Genomic DNA, 27,283 nt, shown 5'->3' with positions numbered 1-27,283 from the left:
CTGTCATAGTCTTGCCCACATAACAGTAGAAAACATGTGCAAGGAAGAGAATTGTTCTTATGTAAAACTTTGATAACTTTCTTACAGGAATCAACACATTAGCTCCTCTGTAACACACAAAAACAGCAGTTGCTGGAGAGACTTAGGAGGTCTGGCAACATCTGTTGAGAAAACAGAGTCAACAACATTTCAAGTTCAGAAGCCTTTCACAGAACCTGCCGAGTGTCTCCAGCACTTTTTGTTTCTGTGTGTTTTAGACATCCAGTATCTGCAGTTCCTTCTTTTATTTTAGCCCCTTTTGTTTATCTTCGCTGAAATTGCATGGTGCACGTCGCCCCCACCTTCCGAATGATGAAAAGTAGTGGGGAAACTGCCTGAAATAATTACTCTGCAAATGTCAACTCTTGGCCAACAAATTTAAAACAAAATTCAAAATATTTTGTTTTCTTAGAAGTAATTTACTTGCATTTATTCACCATTCACAATAGTGTAAAGCCCCTATTGACTGACTCAAATAAACAGAAAAGTTGGCATGTTTCACAAGAAAGAATGATTCTTTTATCATTTTTAAAAATGTAGAAATAATACAAAAGTAAGCAAATTACAACATTTAAAAATAAATTATTCAGCACGTCTTTCCCCAAAACTGCTTCATAATATTTTGTGCAGTTTTGAAAGAATTTTTTTCCCATATAATAGTTAGGTAGGTTATGCGCAATTTTGATGCAAGTGATCCCCTCAGTGAAATATGCACCATGAGGATCATTCAAAAACAATTAATGTAAGAGCTCATTTCACTGAAGGATTCTGTACGTTATTTACATTGCTGCAATTGACAATCAAAATTATTGTAGTAAATTATCAGTAAGGTTAAATTACTAATTTAATTGAGATATTTAAACATTGTCCTTTGGTTGATATTATGAGGAGGGTTTCACTTACTAATCATTTAGAATATTGTCATAATAGGATACAGCTACTTGAGATGGAATTTCTACAAAAGACTTGCCAAAATGAATATTGTTACAAAACAAAAACAGTATTGCAAAAATAGGACATGCCAACCCCTTACCTGTTCCCGGATATTTCGGCAAAGTGACATATCAGAATCCATCATCTCCTGGTTAAAATAATTTTTCTCTTTTAAATCTGTTCTCAAGGCAGTTCCTTTGATAAGGTACACGTGCGCTACGTAGGGAACGTTCCATATACCTCTACAAGGAACATCACAAGGAGTGTGAACATGTCATTACCTTTTTAACACAAATATCCTTAAAATCAAACATGAACCCAGCAAAACAGTACGCATACATTTAAAAAGTGGTCAAAATGCATATGTCTCACTTCAGAAAGGAAAATGCACACTCTAATGTGTGTGTATGTCTGCAGTAGTTTAAACATTGGCTGGGCCAGCAATTTTTACCCATCCATACAAAGTACACCCTTGCTGTGAAGTGTATTGCATTATGAGTGGATACTCCCGAAAGACTGCTGGTACTAAAATAAACTTGTAACGATAGCACGACCAGTGTGTTGCCCAGAAGCTCAGACACATTTTCTACCTGTTTATGTGTCAATATTAAACCATACAACTTTTGTTTAAACACAGAAATAAAGTTAATAAATCAGTAGGTCAGGCAGTATCTGTGGAGAGAGAAACAGAGAGTTAACATTGCAATCTGATCAAACAGTGACATATGACACGTGAATACAGAAACAGGGAGAGGGAGACGAACAAAAAAAGGAAGGTATGAGATAGTGTGGACAGTAGGACAGTTTAACTAATAAGCAGGATGATAGAAAATGCCAAGAGGAGATGGTAATGGCATAAGTAAAGGAACAAATGATGTAAATGGGAAAGTAAAATCACTGCAACAATTTCCTCTTTCTGCTTTTGTTGCATTGACACTACAGGAAACGTGCAACTTGTGCTGAAATTTATATAGCACTGGCTAAACCAGACATAGGCTGCTGAAATGGTGGTCCTGATTTGGCACCCAACTAATACCATAAAACACACAAAAACAGGGAAATTGCCTGAGACAGGTCAGTTTATGGCTAGAAATTTTTGAGCTTGCTGTTGAGCCTGGAAGGCTGTAAAAAGTGCCCGATTAGAAGATGAGGTAAAGTTCAATGGATCGAGGAGCTGCATATCACCCGCAATTAGACACTTCACAAATTCTGGGCTCAATATTGATTTCAATGATTCCGGACGATAATCACTGCCCCTTTGTTTCTGTGCTTTTTTGGTTGCAGTGACTGTCATTGGCAATGATTCTGATGTTACCATTTACACCAGATGCTACATGACCTGCTGAGCATTTCTAGCATTTACTGCTTTGGTTCAGATTTCTAGCATTTGTAATACCTTCAATTTATGACAAAATCATTATCTTGCACTACATGATGGTGAGAAAAACACAGCATCATAAAAGTTGGAACAGTTTTGAAACTGTGCTTTACTTGGGAGAAGAAACAAATATTTTCCTAACTGTGTCATGTGGATTGAGTATCAATGCATACTGAGGATTCACACACGCAATGACATAGTTGCACTGCCTCATTGGAAGACTGTCTGTAGAGGGGGAGGTGTAGGTCTAATGATATCATCACTGGACTTTGAATCCAGGGGTTCGGGAAATGATCTGGGCACTCAGGTTTGAATTCTGTCATGACAGAAATTCATGAAAATTGTGTAACCACAGTCAGAAAAAAACCCTATCTGGTTCACTAATGTCCTTTTGGGAAGGAAATTGCCATCCTTATCTGATCTGGCCTACTTATGATTCCAGACCCACAGCAATGTGGCTGACTCTTAACTGCCCTCTGGGCAATTAAGGATGAGCAATAAATGCTAGCCTGGCCAGCCCCCATCCTATGAAGGAATAAGAAAAGTTCCAGGCCTGACCACCAATCCTGGTGCGGTTGAGATTAAACAGCTGCTGGCTGTTTCTTCTGTATGGCTAGATGTATTTTTTTTTATTATTCATTCATGGGAATGAGGGCATCGCTGGCTAGGCCCAACATTTACCATCATCTCCACTACTGCTGAGACAGTTGGAGAATTTCTCATTTTGAATGTCAACATCCAACAAGGCAATCATCAGGATCATGGGTAGACTAACTAGCCCCTGCACCCATCCCAGAAAAATTCGCTCTTATGCTTTATTTATACTTTTCCACTTTCTAGATCAACAACCAATCATGATTAACATTGCAGACAATTCCTTGGGCGTTTGGTCAGTTCCACTGGATGAACAGCTGGTTTATAATGCATTGCCACCAACAGTACTGGTTCAATTCCTGTACTAGTGGAGGTTATCATGAAGGACTCTTCTTCGCAACCTTTCTCTCACTTTGAGGCGTGGCAACCCTCAAATTAAACCACCACCAGCTGTCTCTCTTTCATGAGAGAGCAGCCCCATGGCCCGCCAGTAACGTTATCTTTAGACAATTCTTAGTATAGCATAGAAGTGAATAAAACTCACACTCTATTTCCTTCGACAATATCAACATAATCCTCAGAGCGTGCGTAATAACCATCAGGACTCAGAGCACCCCAAAAGTTGGACCACAGTTTTTTATACTGGGTGATCACTGGTGCAATTATCTTCCTGTTGGGCAAGAAATAAGTAACGGCTCAGCAAAACAACAATTACTTCGCAATGAACTTAATGACAAGATGTTGGCCAGTGTCAAATTTAAGAAATTAACTTTTCTTTCTTGCAGATTTATTTATTCTCCTTGTGAACCGAAAAGCTTAATGTACATTTTAACTACCTTGTGTCAAAATAAGTCCACAGAAATTCTCTTAAGATATTGGTTAGAAAGCCAAGATTAGCAGAAGAAACAGCAAAACTATGAGTCGAATCTCAAGGTCAGTGGTGAGGTAAAGGCACACGCTGACTGCATTTCAAACTGAGTCTTTCCCAAGGCTGCATATGGGTATGATGATGTGGTGCATAGGAAAGGCAAGGTGCGTGTCACCACAGTCAGTGAGGAACATACTTTCAGCTCAATGACAAGTTAGTGATTTCAATGATTTTGTAACTTTGTGCCTTGAAGAGAGTTGTTCTGCCCTGTTCCTCTTGAAAAGGGGTGTTGTAAACTTGGTGCAGAGGCGACTGCTCCATGGAAATCAGAGTCAATAGCTTTGGTTTTTTTTTTAAATAGACAAAAGAAGCACGAGTGGTTGAAGTCGAGCTGACACAGACCTAAAGGTTTTAGTTTTTGCTTTCTGTTGTTGAAGTTGGGGTTTTGGCATTGAAGCTGCTAGATACAGCTCTCTTTGCTGCTGCAAAAAAGCTTGACCTCTTTCTCTCTGCTGCAAGATTCATTCTGACAGTCTTCCTTCTCCTGGACTGGAGGAAGTCGCAAGTGAGGGAAATCTGTTTCGCTGAATTTGCCTTTGCCACGGGTGTGTTTATGGGACATCAATATATTAGAACAGTCGGTGAGTAGAAGTTAAATAATATATTATTGCATTAAGCATTTTGATAGAGTTAAAATTATGATAATTCTTGCTTTGTTTGCATTTTAATCGTTGTGTAAGAATAAAACCTGCTTTGCTCAAAGCATTGTAGTTTCACCGAATTAATTGCATCTGGAATGCAGAACCTTACACTTGCTTTTAAATAAGATAGCCTGGACGCAAACTTCTATCTCTTTGATATGTTTTGAAACGTTTGGTCTGGTCTGTAACAATTTTAGCTGATTTCTTTAGTGGATCTCTAACTCTAATTTTAATTTTAATTCCCTGTACACCACCCTGTGCTAACCGTGCGTTTTGGTTCCAGTTCCAAATTTCAACCCCATAATCCTGCTTTGCTTACTCCATATACTGAGCTCCCCTACTTCTTCCCAGATATCAGGAGCCCTATCATAAGACTACAAAATAACACAACAGAATTAGGCCATTCAGCCTGCTGAGTCTGCTCTACCATTTGATTATGGCTGATATTGCTTGGTCAAACGCTCATCCTAACAGGACCACGGGGGGGGACCTTACACCTCAAACGATGCAGTGATTCAAGAAGGCAACTCACCACCACCTTCCCCAGGGAATTCAACAACACTTACATCCCATGAACAACTGTTAAAATAAAACTCCTGCTATTTGATTGAAAACAACTCGAGATTCAACGTACTCCCAAAGCTGAGGGAGCAAAGGAGAGGGGAAGAGGAGCTGGGAAGTAGTGGGAACGAACAGGGAGCAGGGCAGAGTCAGGAAGCAGATTTCCAGAAAGCAATTGATAGAGTGTCACATCAAAAATTATTTCAGAAAATAAAAGCTTATGGTTTAGGGGATAACACAGTACTGTGGATAGAAGATTGGCTGGCTGTCAGAAAACAGAGTGTGAATAAATGGATCTTTATCCACTTGGTAGGATGTGATGAGTGGGTTTCATAGTCAACACTAAGACGGGTTTGAAAATATGTTGCAAAAAGGACGTAAGAGTTTGCAAGATACACATCAGAAAGTGATTGTACTCCATCTACCAGATTTTTGTCGAATGAGAGAAAACATGAAGTTGTTTACTTTGGCAGGAAGAATTACTTAAACAGCGAATAACTGTAGAATTCCAAGGTACTGAGGAATCTAGCTGTTCTAGTGCACGAGTCACAAAAAGTTAGTTTGTGGATGTAGCATTTGATGGGATGCTGTTCTCACTATAAGAGGAAATAAATCCAAAAATCGAAGATGCCATGCCTCACTTATACAGAGCACTGGGGAGGCCATTTTGTAAATACTCTATTTAATTTTGGCTTCCTTATTTAAGGAAGCTTGAAAATACATTGGAGATGGTAAAAGGGTGTCTACCCAGCTAATACCTGCAAATACATTTGTTGGCTTGTGAGGACAGGAGGGGTTGCCTCTGAAGGTGGTGATGGTAGGCTCACTAAATATTTTGAAAAGTGAAATTAGATAAATTCTTGTTGGCAAGGCAATCAAAGATTGCAGAGGGTAGTTGGGAATGTGAAATTCAAAATGCACACTGATCAGATGTGACCTTTTTGAATGGCAGAACAAGCTTAAAGGGCCAAATGGCCTATGTCTGCTCCTTTATTGAGGATATGGTGGGCAGAATCAGGAGAGTGAGGGTGAGTAACAGCAATTGAGGTCTGAGATTGTTTTGACACACCTACTGGGTCAGGGTAACACTTCCAATGGAGTCCAACGACCATGGGTTTAAGTCCCATTCAAAAAATTTGAGCACTTCAGCTAAGATGGTTCTTAGGTACAGTAATGAATGAGTGTCATCGCGTTGGAAGAGTATCTTTTGTGTGAGGTTCTAAACTGATACTTCATCTACTTAAAGGCCCTCGACAAATGTGTAAGATTTGTTTAGATTTGATTTATTACTGTCACATGTGCCTAGGTACAGTGAAAAGTTTTGTTTTGCATGCAGTACGGGCAGATCATACATACAAAGGGTGATTTAGCAGAGTGAGGAATACAATGTTACAGCTGCAAGAAAGGTGCACAAAAAGCAGGACCAGCATTTCAAATTTGAGGGGTCCATTCAGAAATCGAATAACTCTGGGGAGAAAACTGTTCTTGAACCTGTTTGTACACGTGTTTAAGCTTGTATCTTACAAGTATATCTTACAAGATCCCAGGGCCCTAGTTGAAGTCTTGCAAGGCTATTCTCCAATGTCTTTGCCCAGACTTATCCATCAGCTAAAAAATCTCAAACTGTTTTCCTTGGTCATTTAGCTCTGTTGACTGTGGGTGCTTTCTATACACTAATTGCAACATCTGGACATCAGGAAAGCTAATAATTCAAGGATTGCCATGTTTCTTAACAAAACTCTTCACCTTCAAAGTTAAGGCCCTCCATTAAATGCACACCACTGACCAAGATTATGCCCCTTGCTCTTAATTTTTCCTTGGTTTCCCTGTGTCTGTTGTGAAGCAACATGGGGCTCATTATTACACCAAAGGTGATATCTAGAACATAGAACAGTAGAGTACAGCACAGTTCAGACCCTTCGGCACATGATGTTGTGCTGAACTTTTACCCCAATCCCAACGCCTATCTAAGCTCCACCCCTACGCCTATCTAATATCCGCGTAAATGGCCCTAATGAGGTCGACTCCACTACCCTCTCCGGCAATGCATTCACATACCGACCACTTTCTGAGTAAAGAACCTACCTCTGACATCTCCCCTGTATCTACCTCCACTCACTTTAAAACTATGCCCCCTCATAATAGTTACCTCCACCCGAGGAAAACGTCTCTGGCTATCCATTGTATCTATACCTCTGATCATTTTGTACACCTCTACGAAGTCACCTCTCGTCCTTCGTCACCCTAAAAAGAAAAGCCCTAGCTCCTTCAACCTTTCCTCATAAGACCTTCCCTCCATTCCAGACAACATCCTGTTAAAATCTCCTCTGCACCTTTTCCCCTGCTTCCACATCTTTCCTGTAATGAGGCAACCAGGACTAGGCACAATATTCCAGATGTGGCTGAACCAGGCTTTTGAATAGCTGGAGCATAGCTTCACAGCTCTTGGACTCAATCCCTCTATTAATGAAAGTTAACACACAATATGCCTTCTTAACAACTCTATCCACCTGGGTGGCAGCTTTCAGGGAACTATAAACATGAACCCCAAGATCCCTCTGCTCTTCCAAATTGCCAATAATCTTTCCGTTAACCCTGTATTCTGCTTTCAAGTTTGTCCTTCCAAAATGAATCTCTTCACACTTTTCAGGGTTAAACTCGATCTGCCACTTCTCAGCCCAGCTCTGCATCCTATCAATGTCCCTTTGTAACCTAGATTTATATTGATACATATAAATATATCTTCCACTGGAACACTAATGCACTGGTTTAAGCTTGCTTGATCTCCACAGGTTGACTCGCTGTAAGTGACTCTATGACCTTTTATTCTCAACTTGGGTATGATTTACGGACCAAACAATATGATTTAATGGAATCTGTATCTATTCCTTATTTGTTTCCATAATATGATAGATACATGCATCAAGTTACTCGCCAACTTTGGTAGAATGACCATTTATACATTACAGAAATCCTGACAGCATTGAATGAGTGACTAATTCAAAACAGCCTACGTACAAGGCAATATAGTACACGCCCCATTCAAGATCCCAATACTCTGCTTGTAATTTTATGACTGCTTTTAAACACAAGTTTATTGTACCTCAAGTGGTGCACATTAAATCAATGCTTAAATGCCAATTTGATGTCCTTAAGGTTTTTTCAAATGTTCATTGCATTTTAGTGAAGCCATTAGTTTAATTAAAAGACACATCTTTTATCTCATGTGTACAACTGCGGTTTAATGCATTCCCTACACAATCTGCAATCATACCTATTGCTGTGCCCTGATTGTGGTCCACTTAATTATCCAGAGGTTGGCACTTCAGACCGATGGAGCTGCCAGGAAAGGGCTGCACATTTGACTAAGTCAAGCCAAGCCGGTAATTGCTTTCTGCAGTTCTGACATCTGGGGAGCATCCACTGAAGCACTGACTTTTAATTAATTCAACAAAGCTACAACTGAAGCAAGTGGAATCCAAAGTGCTTGGTCTCCACAGGGTGAAGCACGAAGATGTGTTTTAAATGGACAAGTAACATTGGGCAGAAGATTTCTGCACACAAACTATGCAATGAACTGAAAACAGTTCCGTTAGATTTTCCTCCTGCTTCTTTGATCAGGATGATAAAGATGTTTGCACAAGTTAAACTGTGTTTAAAATAAAACTAGATCTTTTCCCCCCCAAAATATTTGGAAAAAGTAAACATCATGGGTTAGATAAACGTGGAATCTGGAAAGTGAGCCATCAGAAAAAGGGAATTGACAAAATGAAATGGAAGCTTGTTTCGAAAGAACTTTCTGGAATAAGCAACCATTTGAATCCAGGGAGAACACAGGAACAAGAGTAGGCCATTCAGCCCCACAAATCTGTTCTGCTGTTCCACATAGCCCAATCATCTTTATCCATATAAATTCCCCAATCATTGATATCCTCACTACAAAAATCAGCTGATGTCCACCTTGATATGACCCTGTTTTGAGTGGCTCAGTAGTTAGCAACGCTGTGTCACAGTGCTAGAGACCAAGCTCAATTCCAGCCTCAGGCAACTGACTGTGTGGAGTTTGCACATTTTCCCCATGTCTGTTCGGGTTTCGTCTGGGTGCTGAGTTTCCTCCCACAGTCCAAAGATGTGAAGGTTAGGTGGATTAGCCAGGCTAAATTGCCCAGTGTCCAGAGATGTGTAGGTTAGATAGATTGGGAAATGCAGGGTTACAGGGATAGGGGAGGTGGTGACTCTGGGTGGGATGTTCTTCTGTGAGTCCTTGTGGTCTTGTTGGGCCAAATGGCCTGTTTCCACACTGTAGGGATTCTAGGATTTCAGTATCCAGATCTTATCAAGGGCTCAGTTTTCCACTCCCCATTTTGTGAAAAATGTTTCTTCATTTCACTTCATGTCCTACGTTCTACACTACCCACCTCTAGGTTCCCCAATAAGAGAAAATAGCTATAGAGACAGTAGGAACTGCCGATGCTGGAGAATCTGAAATAACACTGTGAAGCTGGATGAACACAGCAGGGCAAGCAGCATCAGAGAAGCAGGAAAGCTTTGGCATTTTGGGTCGGGACCCTTCTTCAGAAAATAGCTTCTTGCCTTCATAAATACTGAAACCTGTGTCTTTTACAGCTCTGGTACACCTTCCATCAACAATGTCAACACAAATCCCTTTGTTCTCCCGTTGCTGCTAGTCTCTTACCAGTAAGCAAATGTTTTGATTTATCTTTCTAATACAAAGTGAATAATCTCCCACTTCGCCACAATGGGGATTTCATCGCCCATCACTCCTCCAACTTATCCCATTCCCAACCTAGTTTGGGAATATCATTTTGTAGCTTGCTGCTGCTGCCTCCTAATTTCGTGTAATCTGCAAACTCAGTCGAGACTGTGTTTCCTATACACAGCAAAATGCTCGGGAACACAGACATCTTGATGCGTTGAGAAAGCAGCACACAATGAATACAGATCGCTGGGTTTTAATATTAGAAGTTAAGGGCACAATAAGAGGAACATTATGGTAAGTGTGCTTAAAACACGGGTCAGTTAAGCCATGGGGCGGGGGGATTGTGCGGCTCACCCCTCTACAGAAGGCAAATCAATGGCCAACCGAGAAATTCAGAATTAGCTCAATCTGGTGGTGGATCAGGATCTGGAGTAATTCCTTGGAATTGTGATGAAGGAAGAGACAACTGACACCTATAGCATGATATGAAGATAAAATTTTGCAAGGCTGAGTGACATGATTTCTTGCATAAAACACTACTGCTGGTATGGTGTGGTCTGGGTATTCCTTATATGGTAGCTCTTGCATCATATACCACAAAGACTGAGTTCTTGCTGAGACACATCTCTTGAAGTTTATTAACACTATTTACAATGCTGTTAAGATCTGTTTTACTTGCAGTCTGGGTGCTGTGTTTATTGTTGTTACTGTGACTACTGTTTCAACAATATTAAGACATCACTGCCAACCACCAGCCACCCCTCCCTCCGACCCCCAATGCCCCCCTGGCCCAAACCACCTTAGTTATACTCTCTTCCATCCTCCTCCATTGGGGAAAACATACTGAAGTTTGTACGGATATAAGAACACATTCAAGAGCAGCTTCTTCCCAGCTTCTGTCAGACTTTGAATGGACCTCTTTAATGCTAATGTTGATCTTTGTTTGCACCTTCTCAGCAACTGTAACACTGTATCCTGCACTCTGTTCCGTTACCCTGATGTACAGTAAAGTGTGTAAAATAGCACTTTTCACTGTACCTTGCTACACAATACAGTAATAAATCAAACCAAATCAAATCAATATGGGCACACTGGTTTCATGAGGTAGACTTTATTGACATCCTAACAGGAGCTGGGAGTAGGCTGAGACATTGAGCAAATTAAAAATCAGCTTCTCCGTGTTTGATCAAACTTCGCTAATTATTGACTATATTTTTTCTGTATACAGGGATTTTATCACTACATGATTAACCACTGACACCTTTGGGAGCATTTTTGACCCAACCATTCCAGGTTTCGTATAATAACTTTATAGGATTACCTACAAAAAAGTGAAGGCTTTGTAAAGTTCGGATTGAGAGTACATTGCCTAGTTTTTATTCAGGTTTAAGAACAGGACAAACATGTACAATAGACAGACTGAATCATACAGTTATAGAGCACAGAGAGGCCCTTCAACCCATCGAGTCCATGCTGACCTATCCGCAAAAGTCTCACTTTCCAGCACTTGGCCCACAGTCTAGAATGTTACGACATTTGAAGAGTTCATCCACATAATTTTTAAAAGGTCATAAAATCAACTTCAATCAGCACAAAGTTGTAAATTAATCTGTTACCTGTTTTGCTCAATTAATATTTTCAGCGTATTTGGGTTCGTCAAAACAACATCAGAATCAAGATTGAAGTAATAATCACACTCTGGATCCTGGCGACAGTAATCCCTACATTAAGGAAAAGAGAGAGAACAATAAGCAATGGTAAAATTAAACTTCCCTCAAATCCGCAGTGCTGACCTACTCAAAATCCCTGCCTTTACTAACAAAAATAATCACAGAGTTCAGTTTTTCCACGAGGATTTGTTGAAGGCATGATGTTTCTATTTCCAGAGTTAAAAATCGAGAAAAATTATAAACTTCCAACAAAAACTTTTAAATAAAATTTGCTCTTCCGATGCCTTTATGCTTCCTTTTTTGAAAAGAGTGAGCATGTTTATAATGGGTCAGTCAGCCAGCTCTCAATCAGGCCAGCTGCCTGATGGGAAACTATAACAGAATATTAAAATAGAAATATTAAAATAAAAATATTAAATTTGACAATCTTTACGCTCCCAATCGTTCAGAGTTTCTGAGTGACTGAAGGCACTCCTGCATCCTCACTTCTGTCAAAACCAAAGCCAAAGGTTAGATTTAATTTTGCACAATTTCAATATGTTGTCTCGGCACTGTTGTAGAGAAGACCAAACAACTCATGTCAATCTTGCATGATCTTAAATCATAAGAATGTAAAACCTAGGGATCAGGATTAGGCCATTCAGCCTCATGAGCCTGCTTCACAATTTAATACGATCATGGCTGATCTCATCTTGGCCTCACTTCCACCTTCCTACCTGCCCTCCAAAACCCTTTAATTCATTACTCATCAAATATCTGTCTGTCTATCTCTTCCTTCAATTCATTCTGTATCCACCGCACTTTGCGGAAGTGAATTCCACCAATTAATAATTCTTTGAGAGAAGTAATTCCTCCTCATTTCTGCTTTAACTTTGCTAACCCTTATCCAAAAACTATGATTTTGTCCCTTTAAAATGCTGGTGATTTACACTGGAGAAACAGATCTGCATCCTCACCGCACTATCACAGGATTGCCACTGACCAGAGACTGAACTGGATGGGTCATGTAAATACTGTGGCTACAACAGGTGGTCAGCAGCTAGGAATTCTGTAGCGAGTGACTCACCCCAACTCCCCAAAGCCTACCCACCATCTATAGGGCACAAGTCAAGAGTGTGATGGAATACTCTCCACTTGCTTGGATGGGTGCAGCCCCAACAACATTAAAGAAGCCTGACACTGTCCAGGCCAAAGCCACCTGGTGACTGGCACCACATCCACAAGCATTCATTCCCTCTACAGCTCAGTAGAAGCAGTGTGTACTACTGACAAGGTGCACTGTAGAAATTCACCAACCCCCCCTTAGACAGCAACTTCCAAATCCACAATAACTTCTAACCAGAAGGGCAAGGGCAGCAAATGCATGGGAACAATACCCCCTGCAGGTTCTCCTCCAAGCCACTCACCATCCCGACTTGGAAATGTAACACTGTTCCTTCAGTGTCACTGAACGCCCTTCCTAATGGTACTGGGGTTTACCTACAGCTGTTCAAGAAGGCAGCCCACCACCACCTCAAGGAGTAAACACAGATGGGTAATAAATGTTCGCACAATCACTGGCACCTGCATCCCAGGACTAAATAAAAAAAATTCCCTTCTAGGTGGTAGCAGCCAATCTAATGGTGTTATAGGAAATGGGGGCAGAATTAGACCATTTGGCCCTTCCAACTTAAGCCCATCAAACTAAGTCATGGCTGTTCTTCTGTCTTAACTTTGTCTTCTTCATTTATCAGCAGTACACAGTTTGATCTTTTAAAATTAAAACAGAATGATAATTTTAAACAGTTTCAAAAACGATTACAGGAGAAAGATATCAAATTAAGATCAAGTGTGTAAAGTGTAGCAGATGGCCGTTTGGCCCATTGTGCTTGGACTGACTCGTTAAGTGATCATTGCTTAATGTCAACCTCCTGATCTAATAACTATACCTAACAGACAATTTCTCTTCTCGACTGATGGAGGCTTTACTAGGTACAGATGAAACAACAACCCTGGAAATCCTGAGCTTCTAGATCATCAGGCAGCAAAACAGAATTCCAAACACTAACGTATTCGCTCGCTCTGTGCTGGGGACGAAATCTATATTGGGCCAGACTCTGGAGCAGGTGATTTGTCCATGTACTGAGAAAGTCTGCTGATCAGTTGCAAGTAGAAGCTGCTGCTGGGCAGCTCCAATATTGTAAGGAGATTGTAAAAGCACAGTCCCTTTATGAAAAAAACCTGGGCACCCCGAAACACTTTGCAACAACCAAGTGGCAACTGCAGGCAAATTAGATACTTCAGAACTTTACCATTTTGAAACAGGAAGGGAACAATGGATTGAGTTTTCCCCATGTCCCAGGCTGTCCTGCTATCAGGAGTGAAAGCGGGTACTGCATCTGCTTGGGCAGATGGCTGGACTGTATGTGGGATGTGGCCAGAGTGGTGGCCAATTAGTACACTGTTGTCAAGATCACAATTCAACGGAGGAGGTGGACCCACCTATCAGCTGCAGGCCCAACTGGCGGGCTTAACAGCGCCACCACTGGAGATAGCTGCTACTGCAGGAAGAATAAGAGGAGGTGGTGCACTCAAAGGTGAGGAACATTGGTTCATCTTCCATGCTGGGGTCTGGTGGACAGCAATGATCACAGTGAAAAAGCAGGTAAGTGGAGTTGAGAATCTACCAGATCAACCATGATCTAACTGAAAGGCGAAGCAGATTCAATGGGCTGAATGGCCTATTTCTGTTCCTATGTCTCATGAACAATTGGAGAAATTATTTCTCTTGCAGCAGCACAGGAGCCAAAAAGTATAAAAAGGGTCTTTCAGAGCTTGAGTAAACCTCTTTACTTTTATGTACCATTTCCTTTGAAATGTAGGCTACAATTCCATTTGTCTTTCTTATTAACAACTGAGCTTGGATGTTAGCTTTTTGTGATTAACAGACAAGGACTCCCAAAGTCCTCCGTTCTGTATCTTTCTGGACTCTTTCTCTGTTCTTCCAAACAACTGCCAAGTTTATGCCCACATCCCTCTGCAGACTGTACGTGTTTGGTTACAGTCTCTGGGAAGCTAGTGGTCATTGTGTTATCGTTCCCTCCCATTCTGGAGGAAGATAATCCACTGTCTTCAGCTGCCATAGAAACAGACCCTTCGGTCCAACTCATCCTTGCTAACCCTGTGTCCTAGTTCAGCTCCTGAAGGCTATTTCAACACCAGCCTATCAGTTGTACTGAACGTTTGCAGTGATAAGTTATTGGTTGCAGCAAACAAATGAGTGACACTGACTTATCACCAGTCTATTTCAGCCACGGTGACAGCATTGGAAAGCAGAAACTCACATTCCCATGTTCCTGGCATCTCCTTCACTCAGGATCTCCTCAGGACCCACAAACTTCACTTCGAGTTCACCTTTGTGCTTCTCCCAGAACTTGTGTATATGTCTCTCATGGTAAACCTCCTACAGAAAGGTTTAAGGAACAGGATTAATGACCCACGTTTGCTAGTCAATGGTGAACAAATAGTGCTGTTAATGCTTTGGGCTGCACTCCTGCTATCAGACAAAATGAGCAACAATTAAAGCTTATTAGAAAGTTACCCCTGCATGATGCCCTCACCTGGGTGAATAAGGCACTAATCAGAATGAAGAATCTGCATTGTTCGTGGAGTTTTAAGCGGACGTGTGAAGGTGGGTCTGGAGTTAGTGAGGAGAAACATTTGGAACCAGATGTTGGTCAGGAATATGGACATGTTCTGTCCCTGTGCCCTTTGCCCAAGGTGGTTTCTGTGTTCTGATGCTATCGTATCTGGGAAAAGCCACTTGAGGTGGTTAATTTAATACAGAATTAAGACTCTAATAATGACCACGAAACCAGTGTCAATTATCAGGAAAAGTTCACTAACATCCTTTAGGGAAAGAATGTGCCATCCTTACCTGGTCTGGCTTCCATGTGACTCCAGACCCATAGCAATGTGTTGACACTCAACTGCCCTCTGGGCAAATAGGGATGGGGAATAAAAGCTGGCCTAGCCAACAATTCACACATTTCCCAAATCCAGAAAGAAAAATTAAACAACTAGCAGGAATTGTGTGTGTGCGCGCAATGAAATGTTACCTGTGGAGCATGAGATCCATTCCCTCTCCATTGTTTGTACTTTATCAACTCATAGGGAGGACAGTGCCTGAAATAACTGCACAGAGGCTGGTATCCCATCACCAAGTCACCCTTTATTTACATATGCGCAGTACATCAGCTCTGACCAGCCAGCTTTAAGCCAATCCCTAGAGTATGCAGCATCCCTAAATCTCCTGTTTATACCTGTCAGCCAGGGCTCCCTGAGTGGCCCAGGTTAACTGCCCCAATCAAGATTATCAAAGTCAATGAGATCCACCTGGCCCTTATTCTAATGCAGTACAGTGCCCAACGGATGTTTCAGGAGCAATAGGCAATTTGCATCTTAAAGGACAAGACTGGGTTAGCCCGAGATCATCTGCAATCTCAGTGATCACCTCCCACAGATGGATGTTGCTGGTGGTCAGCAAGGTGTTGACATTTCCTTCAACCCATGTAGGGTTTCCATTCTGACCATCCCTCTCTTGTCCCATTCATTAAAACTGCACTCTCACTGTAGTGAATGAAGACTGCCTATGTAGTCCTCACTTAAGAGTCTACTCCCCTACCCAAACCGCTAGCAACCTTCTCAAGCTGCCCATCACCGTGAACTCAGTGATCATACAGTCGCATCCTGTGACTGGAAAGCTGTCAGGAGGTTGGACATTGCAGCAGCTACTATGGTAACTGGGTTAATAAACCCAAAATAGATTTCTATCCAGATAATGTGACCAAATGAGAAGATGCAGTCCACAAAGTTTAAGCATGCAAGTGCCAGTTAAAATGTTTAGTTCGTTGTAAAATCGTGTGCACGGCATCCTGCATTTACAAACTCACATGCCTACAAACGTAATCCCGGACAGGGGTGGCATTTTAAATACCTGACATATAAACATTTCCTGTATTTACAAACAGCTGTTTTATGTTATCCTGCACTGTGTTCATGACTTGTGAACAAGTCCTGAATGGAACTCATTCGCTCCCTGTGGCTTTTGATACAGATAGTTTTCCCTCCCACTGCCACGTGTGTTAATGGCCATTCATAATTTTGAGGTACACATACAGTAAAGCTTGCGAAGGAACAGAGCAAATTATAGACAATGACTTTATGGTTTGTGATTTATTAAGCATTTGTGGATTTTGGAATTGTCACCAATGTACTCCATAATGTTGGTGGGTAACCTCAATGTCATTTTTACTGCACAATCTGACCAATGCTTAAACCAGAACCAGAGCTATGCAGCAAACACAGACAGAAAATATCACCGAGGGTAGAAAGCCAACTTTCACATTTTTACCTGAACATTCCTTTTCCCCAAAAAACAGTTGCTTATATAGGATTATGAGGTTCTTACAATTGTAATTCCCACTTCATCTACATTTGTCGTTGACAGTGTAGAGGGCTGCTGTAGGCTGCAGCGGGACATTGACAGGATGCAGAGATGGGCCGAGAGGTGGCAGATGGAGTTCAACCTGGATAAATGCGAGGTGATGCATTTTGGAAGGTCGAATTTGAAAGCTGAGTACAGGATTAAGGATAGGATTCTTGGCAGCGTGGAGGAACAGAGGGATCTTGGTGTGCAGATACATAGATCCCTTAAAATGGCCACCCAAGTGGACAGGGTTGTTAAGAAAGCATATGGTGTTTTGGCTTTCATTAACAAGGGGATCGAGTTTAAGAGTCGTGAGATCTTGTTGCAGCTCTATAAAACTTTGGTTAGACCGCACTTGGAATACTGCGTCCAGTTCTGGGCGCCCTATTATAGGAAAGATGTGGATGCTTTGGAGAGGGTTCAGAGGAGGTTTACCAGGATGCTGCCTGGACTGGAGGGCTTATCTTATGAAGAGAGGTTGACTGAGCTCGGTCTCTTTTCATTGGAGAAAAGGAGGAGGAGAGGGGACCTAATTGAGGTATACAAGATAATGAGAGGCATAGATAGAGTTGATAGCCAGAGACTATTTCCCAGGGCAGAAATGGCTAGCACGAGGGGTCATAGTTTTAAGCTGGTTGGTGGAAAGTATCGAGGGGATGTCAGAGGCAGGTTCTTTACGCAGAGAGTTGTGAGAGCATGGAATGCGTTGCCAGCAGCAGTTGTGGAAGCAAGGTCATTGGGGTCATTTAAGAGACTGCTGGACATGTATATGGTCACAGAAATTTGAGGGTGCATACATGAGGATCAATGGTCGGCACAACATTGTGGGCTGAAGGGCCTGTTCTGTGCTGTACTGTTCTATGTTCTATGTTCTATTAGGCAGTTAACAGTATCAGGGAATTGCAAACCCATTAATGCAACACTCACCTTATTGTGAATAAAGAATTTAAGCTTCTCCCTTGGATAATTGATGGTTAGAAGTCTTTCCAAAAACTCTGGAAGAAAAGGTGTTGGCTGTTCAATGAATATGCCAACAAACACCATGGGATATTCCTAAATAAGAAAAACATCGAGTCAGATTAATTATCACATCACTGTCAACAATGGTAAGTTTAAATTCAAGATGTTCAAACAGACGTTAATCAAATTACTTTCAATGACAATGTCACAGAGGGATTTTTAAACCTTGTTAAATGATTAATCAAACACATATCAATCAAGATAAAAACCAAAAGAACTGCAGATGCTGTAAATCAGGAACAAAAACAGGAGTTGCTGGAAAAGCTCAGCAGGTCTGACAGCATCTGTGAAGAAAAAAATCAGAGTTAACGTTTCAGGTCCAGTAACCCTTCCTCAGAATATATTCAACTTTGCGTATTGTGAAATGGAGTGAATTACTTAAAAGGGAGTGAAATTTTCCATTGATATATTTGGGAATTGTTGATGAAATTGACAATGTTGTTCCTTGCTCAATACAGTTGTCCACTGAATACAAGCATCCCAAGTTTACAAGAATTGTTCCAGGTATGAGAGACTAGTCATGAGAATAGACTGAAGTAGTTGAGACAGTTTTTCTTGGAAAGGCAGCGGCAGACGGGATTTTGAAAACCACAATCAAATCTTATGCATGGGCGGGAGAAGCTTTTCAGGCTCAGGAAAGAAGGAAAAAGGACAAGCGGGAATAGATTTAAAGTGATGTGCAAACGAAGACAGGGTGATGTGTGTACAAAGTGTTTTCACACAGCACATATAGTTAGGGCATGGAATGCACTGCCTGGAAATATGGAGGAGGCAACTTCAGTTGAGGCGTTGATGAATGACTATTTGGTTAGAAATAGTGTACAGAGAAAAGGCAAGAGATTAACAAGAGAACAGAACCAGGGCAGGCATAATGGTCCAAACGGCCTCCTCTGCTCCATAATAGTTCTGTGATCTCAAAATAATTCATACCACAATAGGTAATCTGCTGTGTTGGGGCTGGACAGGGGCAAAAAATACACCTGTTTTTGCATCTGCTCAGTTCACCTGCTCACTAGACATTAAATCTGCCACTGAAGGGATGTGAGATGGGAGTTCATAAAGGTGGAACAGACTTACAAAGTTCCAATTGTTCATTAACCAGTCTGCTCCACAATCACACCTGGATCAAATAATTTTCACATGTTTATAATCTCATAAAAACCTTTAATATAAGTAAAATACTGCTTGAGAGCCACAGACAAGTAAAACCATGGCTAGGACTGATAAACATCCTTCACTTTTTCAGGTCAACAACTAGGGATTGGCAATAAACGCAGCCTTGCCACTCATCTCTGAAACCACAAAGCACTTTAATAAGATCACAACAATGTCACAACTGCACAGAGTAACACTGTGAAAATGCAAAGGGAGCTTTCAAATAAAACTAAAGAATGAACATGCCTAGAAATGTTCTCAACAGTATGGGAAAGATAGGTCCTGTTCTAGGTAAAGTAGCCTTAACTCAAGAGGAGCATGGGGCTGCTCTCTCATTAGAGAGAAAGATGACTGGTGGTGGTTTAACCTGACAGTCATAGTGCCTCAGGTGAGGGATGAGGTTGAGAAGAAGAGTCCTTCATGGTAACATCAGCCAGTGTGCAAACCGAACCCACACTATTGGTGCCACCCTGCATTGCAAACCAGCTGCTGAGCCAACTGGCTCCACATTAATAATACAATGACTGAATCATGATTCAAACAGCCTAGAATCTACTTACATCCAGTTCATGAATTGTAGGTCAACCTGCAATACTCTGGAGCCCTCCTTCTTTGTTTTGTGACACCTCAGGGAAATGCTCCTCAAAAGTTTCAATACATCACTGGCAAAGCTTGCCCTTATTGACTGGGCAGATTTTGATTTGACAATCAGCCCTCGTGCCAGGAAACAGCACTGATCTTATAAACACATTGAAACAGGGGTTGGAACTCACCACTAGAACCCAAGAAGATTTTGGTGTGAATGAGTGCTACCTCTGCAACTTGATCGTAGGATACCTACAGTGTGGAAGCTAGCCATTCAGTCTATCAAGTCCATGCTGACCCTCCAAAGAGCATCCTATCCAGACCCCTACCCTTTCCCCGCAACTCCACATTCCCTGTGGCTAACCCACCTAGCCTGCACACCCCTGGACACTGTGGGGCAATTTCCATTGGCCAATCCATCTAACCTGCACATCTTTGGGCTGTGGGAGGAAACCGGAGCACCTGGAGGAAACCCACACAGACATGGGGAGAATGTGCAAACTCCACACAGATAGTTGCCCAAGGGTGGAATCGAACCCAGGTCCCTGGTACTGAGACAGTAGTGCTAACCACTGGGCCACCATGCCACCCATGCTCATTATGAGGTGGTGACAGTTTGCAGAACTCTCTAGTTGGCATCTTAAGCTGGTGTCAGGTAAAGCTGGAAGGGTTCAGTTAGTTTGGGTGATGAAGACAGAATGCAGCAGAACACCAATGATAGGTTCAACTGTTGCCCCTTGTACAGCTGGATCCTGGGTCTACCTAGCTCCTCTTGACTTACTGCATAATGACATCAAGGCAGGGGCTTGATTAGCAAACCATTGGTGAGCTGCAGCAGATAAACTCTGCATACTGGTCACGCAGTGCAGTTGCCAAGGCGTCTGGGTCCACCTCAGTTCTGGGGATGATGGGCAGGAGAATCATATGCTTGGGGCAACAGCACAAACCAAAGCTGAACGGCAGAAACAGCAGAAAGAAGATCACAGTCCAAGGATAAGGGGTTGGCCATTCAGGGCTGAGATGAGGAGGAAGTTCCCAAGAGTGGGGAGCCTCTGGAATTCTCTGGCTGGCCAGCATTTATTGCCTGTCCCTAAGTGCCCTTGAGGAGGTAGTGTTGAGTTGCCTTCTTCAACCACTGCAATCCTTGTGCTGTAGGTAGGCACAATACCAGGACTGCATTCCCCAATTTTGTCCCAGCAACACCAAAGGAATGGTGATATATGTTCAAGTCAGGACAGTCAGTGGCTTGGGAGGGTGGGGGGGGGGAAACTTGCAGGTGGTGGTGCTCCCATGTTTCTGCTGTCCTTGTCATTCTACAAGGAAATGGTACAGGTTTGGAAGGTGCTGTCCTCTCTAGACCATAATTAAATTTGTGTAGGCTTTCCTGTACTGTGTGGGACTGTTGAAATCAACCACAACTTGGATCTACTTGAATAACAGAAATTACATGGAAGCAATTCTGATAACTAAGTTATACTACTTTTTGAGGGGAACTTTTAAGCTTTAAAGGGTTCTTTAAGCTGCATTCCTAATTGCCTGGTGCATAGTTTTCCTTCTTTTGTGTGAAGTAAGTACCATTGATAAAGCCAGCATCTGTTACTCAATTGCCCCTTTAATGGGATGGCTTACTAGGGCCATTTCAGAAGACTGTTAAGAGTCATAAGAGTCAACCCACTGTGGTGGATCTGGACTTGTATAGGCCAGGCCTACAGCAGATTTTCTTCCTTAAAAGGGACATTAGCAAACTGATGGGGTTTCATGACGATGTTTGAAACACAAACAGATTAGTCACGACCTTACTGATTGGCAGAGAAGGCTTGCAGACTCGAACAGCCTATCTTCTGTCCCTAATTTGTAGGTTCGTATGGGTTTTGTGGGCGCCATTACTAAAAACAGATCTCGATTCCACATTTTATTCATTAAACTTCACCAGCAGCCTCTGGAGTTCTCTGCCACACAAAGCGGTTGAGACCCAATACACTGAATCTTTACCAGGTCAAAAATCACAGGACACTTATGTTATAGTCCAACAGGTTTATTTGAAAATACAAGCTTTCTGACTTTCATTCGTTCCTTGGGTGGAATGCGACTCTGAAAACTTTGATTTTCAAATAAACCTGTTGGACTATAACCTGGTGTTGTGTGATTTTTGATCTTGTTCAGCCCCAGTGCAACACACACACCTCCACATCTTGAATCTTTACAAGAAGCAGTTCGATATAGTTCTTAGGGCTGAAGGGATTAAAAGTTATGGAGAGAAACTGGGAACTGGTTTGGATGATCAGCCATAATCATATTGAATGGGGAAAGCAGGCTCGAAGGGCTGAATAGTCTACTCCTATTTGCTGTGCTTCGATATCCCTAACCAAGAGGCCTCAGGAAAAAGACAGTCAAGTTCTGTGAATCAGTGAAAATATTTAGGTATTCATAGAATTCATACAGTGTGAAAACAGGCCCTATGGCCCAGGAAGTCCACACTGACCCATGGAGCATCCCACTCAGACCCATCCCCCTATAACCCATCTAATCTACACCTCTCTGAACACTATGGACAATTTAGAATGGCCAATCCACCCAGCCTGCACATCTCAGGATTGCAGGAGGAAACCGGACGAAACACACAGACATGGGGTGAACATGCAAACTCCACACAGACAGTTGCCCAAGGGTGGGATCCAATCTGGGCCCCTGACACTGTGAGGCAGCACGGCTAACCACTGAGCCACCATGCCGTGTGTAGATTGATGACATGCAGATGTTCACACTGCTCTGAGTTCTTCACCACCCCCAGCCAACTCTGTGCCTGATGCCAATAAATCATTTCCTGGCCAGCTTCTGTTTTAGTTTAGTACAAATATTTCCCTATGATTAGGGTGAACATAAAATCCTCATGTAAAAATGTTTAGGAATTAACACAGGATGAACCTTGGCTTCTATCAGCTCCATCTTTGTATGGCTCCATGATTTACAAGATTGGGTTCAACTGCACCGTAATCAAAGCAGTAAATTTAACAAAAATGTTTAATGTTTTTCCATCTGGATGGACAAGATACACTGCCACTCTTATAGGGTTAAATCTGACATCTTTCCTGATGCTATTCTAATGTTTCCCACATGGAGAAAAGTTGATACATATTGTATGTGGGTCAAACAGCAGTTTGCTTTACACTATGTCACTGACCTTGGCTGATCTCATTGCAATGTGCAACGTCTTCAAAAAATAACAAAAGACGAAAACTCACAGACATCTCATTTGGCTTTGTCAGCCTATTCCCAAGAAATGAACTTCTCTCCCCGGTGAAAACAGTTCAAACCAAGGACAGATTTCCAGATAATATTCCTGACACATTTGCAATCTGTTTACACTGATTAAAAGCTAATGTGAAATATTACGCCGTGAAGGGTCACGTCACGAATCAGTTTGAACGAACAAGAATTTCCTACACCTCCGTCATGAAAAGCAAGCGTACATCCGAACAGATAAGAACGATACACATTCAAACGTTTCAGCTGCATTTCCTCCAGCTGCTTCGCTATACTGTTCACAACCCACTCTAATGTTCAATTCTCTCTGCACATTTGGTCTACAGTCAACTGCTTCAATCCCAACAGAAATGTTAACATCTTCACAACAATCACACCAACTGAAGCATGTCTTGAGCAGGGTCATATTCAGCAATGCTGTTGACACGTCGAAGTAAACATTTACATTCTGGTTCAGGGTATTCTGATATTTTTCACCTGGTTACAGATCCAGGGGAGGATATCTTGACCTGAATTGCAGGTACCAGTTCACTGACTTTTGTACTTACATGAAACGAGAATGGGCAAAAATGACCCACCCCCAACAGTCTGCTACTGCATGGCATACTGCTCGAATTACACGCAAACTGCTAACCCTGACTCTGGATTTAGCCTCATGCTTCCCAAGCAGTGAGTGAACGGAATATACACTCAAATTTACAAGTGAATGGAACAAAGCAGAGAACCACAGATGCTGGAAATCTGAAACAAAGACAGAAATCGCTGGAGAAACTCAGCACTCGTGGAGACAGAAAGCAGAGTTAAGGATTAATGGACTCAAGACATTAACGCTGATTTCTCTCCACAGCTGCTGCCTGAGCTTCTCCAGCAATTTCTGTTTTTGTTTCAATTGAAGAGAAAGTGGCTGCAGAAAGGTACACCTATTTGGGTGGCAAAAATCTGTATGGGCAGGACAAAAGGTCAGCGGCTAATTTGAGTAGTGAAGAACCCAAAACCCCATTTGTTGCGAGGAGTTGCATTCCAGTGCTATCCTTTCGAAAGCAGAGTCCAGGAGCTTGCTTCATAACAGCCAGAGCCACTGGTCTGCTCACTATCCGTGGACCCTGGAAACAGATCAAGAAAAATACTCTAACACAGCACCCTTCACATCAGCAGGGGCAAGCCACACACTTTATAATGCAAGTCTGGACTCTCACTGAGTTGCAATCTATGATTCTATGATGTCAGACCTCAAAAGGTCATTACCAGGGTCAGACAGTACACCAGTATTACACGCCAATTTAAGAAATCAAAATCTGCAATACATTTATTGCTAAATACCACTAGGTCATTCCATAATGCTTGTAGCTTCATCCTTAATTATAATGCACTCCTGTAACACACTCATACTCAAGCTGAGTTTTACAAATGAAATCTTTGGCATACTAACACCTTGAATAAATGAGCACAACGAAACCTAGTTACTTGGGGCATGGCTAATTACACCTTCGTTTGTTAGCTCCTTGGCAGTTGAGTTAAAAAGGTTGGTGTTTAAACAGGCAACCCAAAGAACACAATGTAGGTTGGCACACCAGAACAGTGCTCAGGGAGTGCTGCACTGTCACAGGCCCCCTCTTTCAGTCAAGACATTAAACTGATACAACTCCCTCCTCGGGTCAATGTAAAATATTACATGGCACAACCTGAAGCCAATCAAGGAGTATATCTAAGACACTTCTGAAACTTATCCCCTTACCCAATACTGTTATAACAGATTATATCATTATTTACCTCGTGGTCTGTACCTTGCTGCATGCAACATGGTTTCTCAACTTCCTGCATGATAACAGCGACTACACTTAACTGGCTGTGAAACACAAATGGGTGTCCACAGGTGTTGAAAGAAGCTGTGTTAAGGTATGGGGAGGCAATGGCCCATTTGTATGATGGCAAGATTAATAATCCAGGAACCCAGGTAATGTTCTGAGGAACCAGTTTCACATCTCGGGTGGTGGAAGTCTTCGATTCAATAAAATACATCTGGATTTGACAGCTTCATGTTGATTGTTGTAAAACCCATCTGGTTCACAAATGCCCTTTAGGGAAGGAAACTGCCATCCTTCCCTTGTCTGGCCTAAACGTGACTGCAGACCCACAGCAATGTGGTTGATGCTTAACTGCCTTCGAAATGGCACTCAGATCTCTAGTTGGGAATAAAATAATCTTAATACATTCTGACATACAGGGCATACTTCAATTCTTTATCCCTTCTTTTTCTTCATTGGCAAGGCCAGCATGTATTGCCCTTCCCTCATTCTCCAGAAGACAGTAAGGTCAGCAGTTTCCATCCTTAAGGGACAATAGTGAACAAATAGATTCTTAATTCCAGATTTTTAAAAAATGAATTCAAATTCTGCCAACTTCCATAATTCTAGATTTTAAAAAAATGAATTCAAATTCCGCCATCTGCCATTTAAAACGGAGTCCCCAGACATTATCTCGGCCCCTGGATTAATTGTCCAGCAATAAATGCCACGAAGCCATCTCCTCCCACCTGTGATAAATTGTTTGTTTTATGTAGGTTTGAGTCTCAATGGCAAGATCCCATGTCTACTATTCTCTAGCTGAACAAATATCAGGAACAGACCCAAAGCAGAATGGAGCCAAGAATTCACTCACTCTTGGCTCCTGTAGAATTCTTTATGTGAATATGAAAGAAGCAGAGGAATGTAAAGTTTTTGGTGATGAAGGCCACCATTAAATTCAATATCCCCCGTTTCCCTCATGCTGATATGCATGGCCACACACACTGCATGTGCATGCAAATTTCAACTGGTACTTTCAATTCCAAGACAGGCAGCTTGCCCTATGTCTGAAATGAAATGAAGCTTAAAATTAAAATGAAGCTACAAAGTTCTGACCACTTTTTAGCTGGCAGGACCCATGCGCACACTCCAGGGTCCACTTCAAGGGTGCCAAAATCTTACTTCAGCGTGGGCTGAATCCCAGCTCCATTAAACCCACATGCAAAGCTGGTAGTGATTCCAGCCCACCCCTATGGAAACTGGAAGTGCCATATTTGGAGGGGTGACTTGTGAATTTTGCGCCATTTACATCAGTCAAAAAATTGGCACAGCAATCTCTTACATAGATAGATGCTATCAAAACAGCAGAGACCTTACGGCAGTATCACCAATGCTACCTGCACAAGATCCTGTGAATCTACTGGGAAGAAATATGCACCGACACCAGCGTCTTCAACCAGGTCAACAGTCCCAGCATCGAGTCAGTGACCACTCTATAAACCACAATGGCAACATGACCAACACGAGACTCTGCAAGCAGGTGCTATATTCCCAGCTTTGAAACAACAGGCGAGCCCCAGGTGGACAGAGGAAGTATTTCAGTGATCCCCTCAAGGCCTCGCTGGAGAAGTGCAGCGTTCCCACAGACACCCAGGAATCACTGGCCCAAGACGGTCCAAAATGGAGCAGCAGCATCCGGGAAGGTGTCGGCCACCTTGAGACACGCCGTCCGGATAAAATGGAAGTCAGGTGAAAGCAGCAAAAGGAGCGCACTGTCACACCAATGCCCTATCCACCACTTCTCGTGACCACCAGCTGCCCCAAGGGTAAGAGGGCTCACGGGAGCCATATTGGTCTGTACAACCACCTACTGACTCACCCAGAGAGTGGAAAAGAATCATCTCGGTCTGCAAGGAACCATCGGTGATGATGATTAATTACCACTCTATCTAACACAGTTGTGCTGTGACATTGAACAGTCTTGTTTTGTAGATGTTTCAAACTTCAGCAAAACAATAAATTGTTGAATCTGTCCCTTTTTGAGAGTCTGGGTGACACTTCATTGACTAACGGAACGTCTGAGGCAGGTGTCACCGTGCTGCAGGCATTCTGCTCGAACTGAACATAAAGATCATTGAGCGTATCAGGGAGGGATGTATATTAGTCCGCTGTCTCACTCTGCTTCATGCGCGACCCTAAAGTTTTGTTTAGTCCTTGCCACAGTCAGCGGGGAGGCTGTCTGGTAAGATGCCTGGAGGGTAAGCTATGCCTAAGGTTCTTGCGAAGATCTGTAGCTCGGGTTGTGGATGAGGTTGTTGGCTTGCTCACCGAGCTAGCTGGTTATCGAACAGATGTTTCATCTCCATGCTGGGTAACATCATCAGTGCGGCCTCCGATGATGCAATGTTGTTCTACGCTGTCTGGTATTTGTATGATACGGTCTGTGAAATGGGTTGTCTCATTCCTGGTTATTTTTTGCATGGATTTGTATATGGGGTCTGATCCCACATGTTTGTTGATTTCATTATGGGTTGAAAGCCAGGA

General features: G+C 42.2%; 1 protein-coding gene across 2 annotated transcripts in view; it reads right to left on the bottom strand.

The window, feature by feature from the left end:
* plod2 (procollagen-lysine, 2-oxoglutarate 5-dioxygenase 2) overlaps positions 1-27,283 on the bottom strand; it is a 147,487-nt gene that overhangs the window by 26,015 nt on the left and 94,189 nt on the right. For both annotated transcript variants that reach the window (XM_048542003.2, XM_048542004.2), the window contains exons 9-13: positions 17,859-17,984; positions 14,788-14,906; positions 11,411-11,515; positions 3,489-3,614; positions 1,073-1,214 (exon numbers count right to left, since the gene is read on the bottom strand). In XM_048542003.2, coding sequence (XP_048397960.1) covers positions 1,073-1,214; positions 3,489-3,614; positions 11,411-11,515; positions 14,788-14,906; positions 17,859-17,984 — 618 coding nt within the window. The remainder of the gene's footprint in view (positions 1-1,072; positions 1,215-3,488; positions 3,615-11,410; positions 11,516-14,787; positions 14,907-17,858; positions 17,985-27,283) is intronic.

This window comes from Stegostoma tigrinum, chromosome 14, assembly GCF_030684315.1.
Source record: "Stegostoma tigrinum isolate sSteTig4 chromosome 14, sSteTig4.hap1, whole genome shotgun sequence".
Lineage (NCBI taxonomy): Eukaryota > Metazoa > Chordata > Chondrichthyes > Orectolobiformes > Stegostomatidae > Stegostoma > Stegostoma tigrinum.
Note: the sequence above shows the minus strand (reverse complement) of the source record. Positions and strands in the feature narration are given on the sequence as shown.